The sequence below is a fragment of the Eurypyga helias genome, unplaced genomic scaffold, assembly GCF_000690775.1.
Source record: "Eurypyga helias isolate BGI_N326 unplaced genomic scaffold, ASM69077v1 scaffold8459, whole genome shotgun sequence".
NCBI lineage: Eukaryota > Metazoa > Chordata > Aves > Eurypygiformes > Eurypygidae > Eurypyga > Eurypyga helias.
The window spans coordinates 30,201-31,809 of record NW_010271323.1 but is presented as its reverse complement, the minus strand read 5'-3'; the positions used below and the strand labels follow the sequence as shown (position 1 = coordinate 31,809).

Below are 1,609 nucleotides of genomic sequence, written 5' to 3'. Positions count from 1 at the left end.
CAGGCTGATGGAAGGGAGGACACAGCCAGGGGAGGAAGGAAGCAGGAGAAGCCCATCTCCCCCTGCCACACCAAACAGCAGCTCCCATACCACAAACTCCATGCGAAGCTCGGGCAACTCTGTGCTGAAACACCCACTTGGGTTTTCCAAATGAGGAGCGATGCGGGTGGGTGTTGAATCCAGATCCACCATCTCCAGCATCCCAGAGATCCCATAGAAGAGGAGCCAGAAGACAACTCCCAGGGCAAACACCAGCGCTGCTGAGTTTCAGGGAGGGAAGGCAGCTGGTGCAAAGGCTTCACACCCTCCTCCTCCTCTCTGATGGGGGAGCAACAGGAACCGAGATGGAGAGCTGGAACAACCTGCAACCAGTGACTGTGCCAAGCAGCTGAGCCCGAGGCCCTGCTCTGCTCCCTGACGTGTCCCTGGGGAGGAGGAGGGATGCCGGCAGTGCTCGGGGGTTGCTCTACCCCCTCTGGAGCAGGGTGGGCTCTGGGGAATGAAGAACACTTAGACCACGGCAAGGCAAAGCCTGGAGCAACGTGGCACGAAAGGCTCATGGCCCAGTGAACACGAACGCGTAATGAGCACAGACACGGCAATGCGGGGAGATGCTGAATATGAAGGATTAAAGAAAAAGGAGAAATTAATCTTATTCATAAGGCAGAGCGTGTTTTTAACTCATGCACACAGCTGCTGGAGGGGGAGTCAGCTTTATGCAGGGTGGCTGCTGCTCCAGTATAAATCAGAAGAGAAAGAGGTAAGGCTAGGCACTTCCAGGCAACGCCAAGAGCTGTAGGGGCATGCTCCCACAAGCGGAAAAGCCTCTGAGCAGGAACAGAGCCCACCTCTCACTCCGAGTCCCTGGCAGCCCCAAGAATGCACTCAGCAGGGTTTAGGCTCTCCGGCTGTTGGGAGCCATCCCTCTCGTCCCCCATCTCCTGGCTGTTCTGTGAGGTCAGCGCCGCAATGTGTCTGACCCCGTCCAGCCAAAAGACCTCGAAGCACGTTTCGGGGAAGGAGATGCTGCCAAAGCCAGGCTGGAGCTACCTCCTGCCGGCTGAGACGGATGGGCTGGCTGCTGTTCTGGGATCCGGCACTCACAGGAGATGCACAGATGCCAGCACTTGGTTGAATCATGTCCCGTGAAGTTCCATCTCCCACCCACCCTTCTCCACAGCGTGTGACTTCCCCGGAAGCACAGGGCTGCTGGGCGAGGGTTCGGGGAAAACACATCTCTTTTAATGCTTTTGGAATACAATGGATAAAGCAATACCTAAAAGCACTCTCGGATCCATCTTGCACCTGCTTTCCAGAGTCAAGGACCATCCTGGCACCCTTCGGTGGCAGTCGGGTGCTGCGTGGGAACAAGGCACTTCTCCCCCGCGGCTCACCCCATCGCTTTCTGCTTCATTAACCCCTTCTTCGCTCCCTGATGGATCTTTGCATCCAGCTTCCCTGTAAAGAGGGGATTAAAAAAAAAAAACAACAAACCCTCATCACTCTTTATTTTTAAGTGCTATTTGCAATGCAAATCAGCTGGAGGCAGCGAGGTCTCCTAGTTAGTGTGTTCCTGTCACATTCAATTATCATGCTTGAGGAGCCAGGC

The 1,609-nt window shown here is 55.3% G+C and overlaps 1 protein-coding gene across 1 annotated transcript in view; it reads right to left on the bottom strand.

The window, feature by feature from the left end:
• Positions 1-851: 851 nt before the first annotated feature.
• Positions 852-1,609, bottom strand: part of TRIP4 (thyroid hormone receptor interactor 4) — a gene marked incomplete at its 5' end in the record, with an annotated part of 30,649 nt that continues 29,891 nt past the window's right edge. The window contains 2 exons of the mRNA XM_010158765.1: positions 852-1,026; positions 1,395-1,458. Of these exons, the coding sequence (XP_010157067.1) occupies positions 852-1,026; positions 1,395-1,458 (239 nt within the window). The remainder of the gene's footprint in view (positions 1,027-1,394; positions 1,459-1,609) is intronic.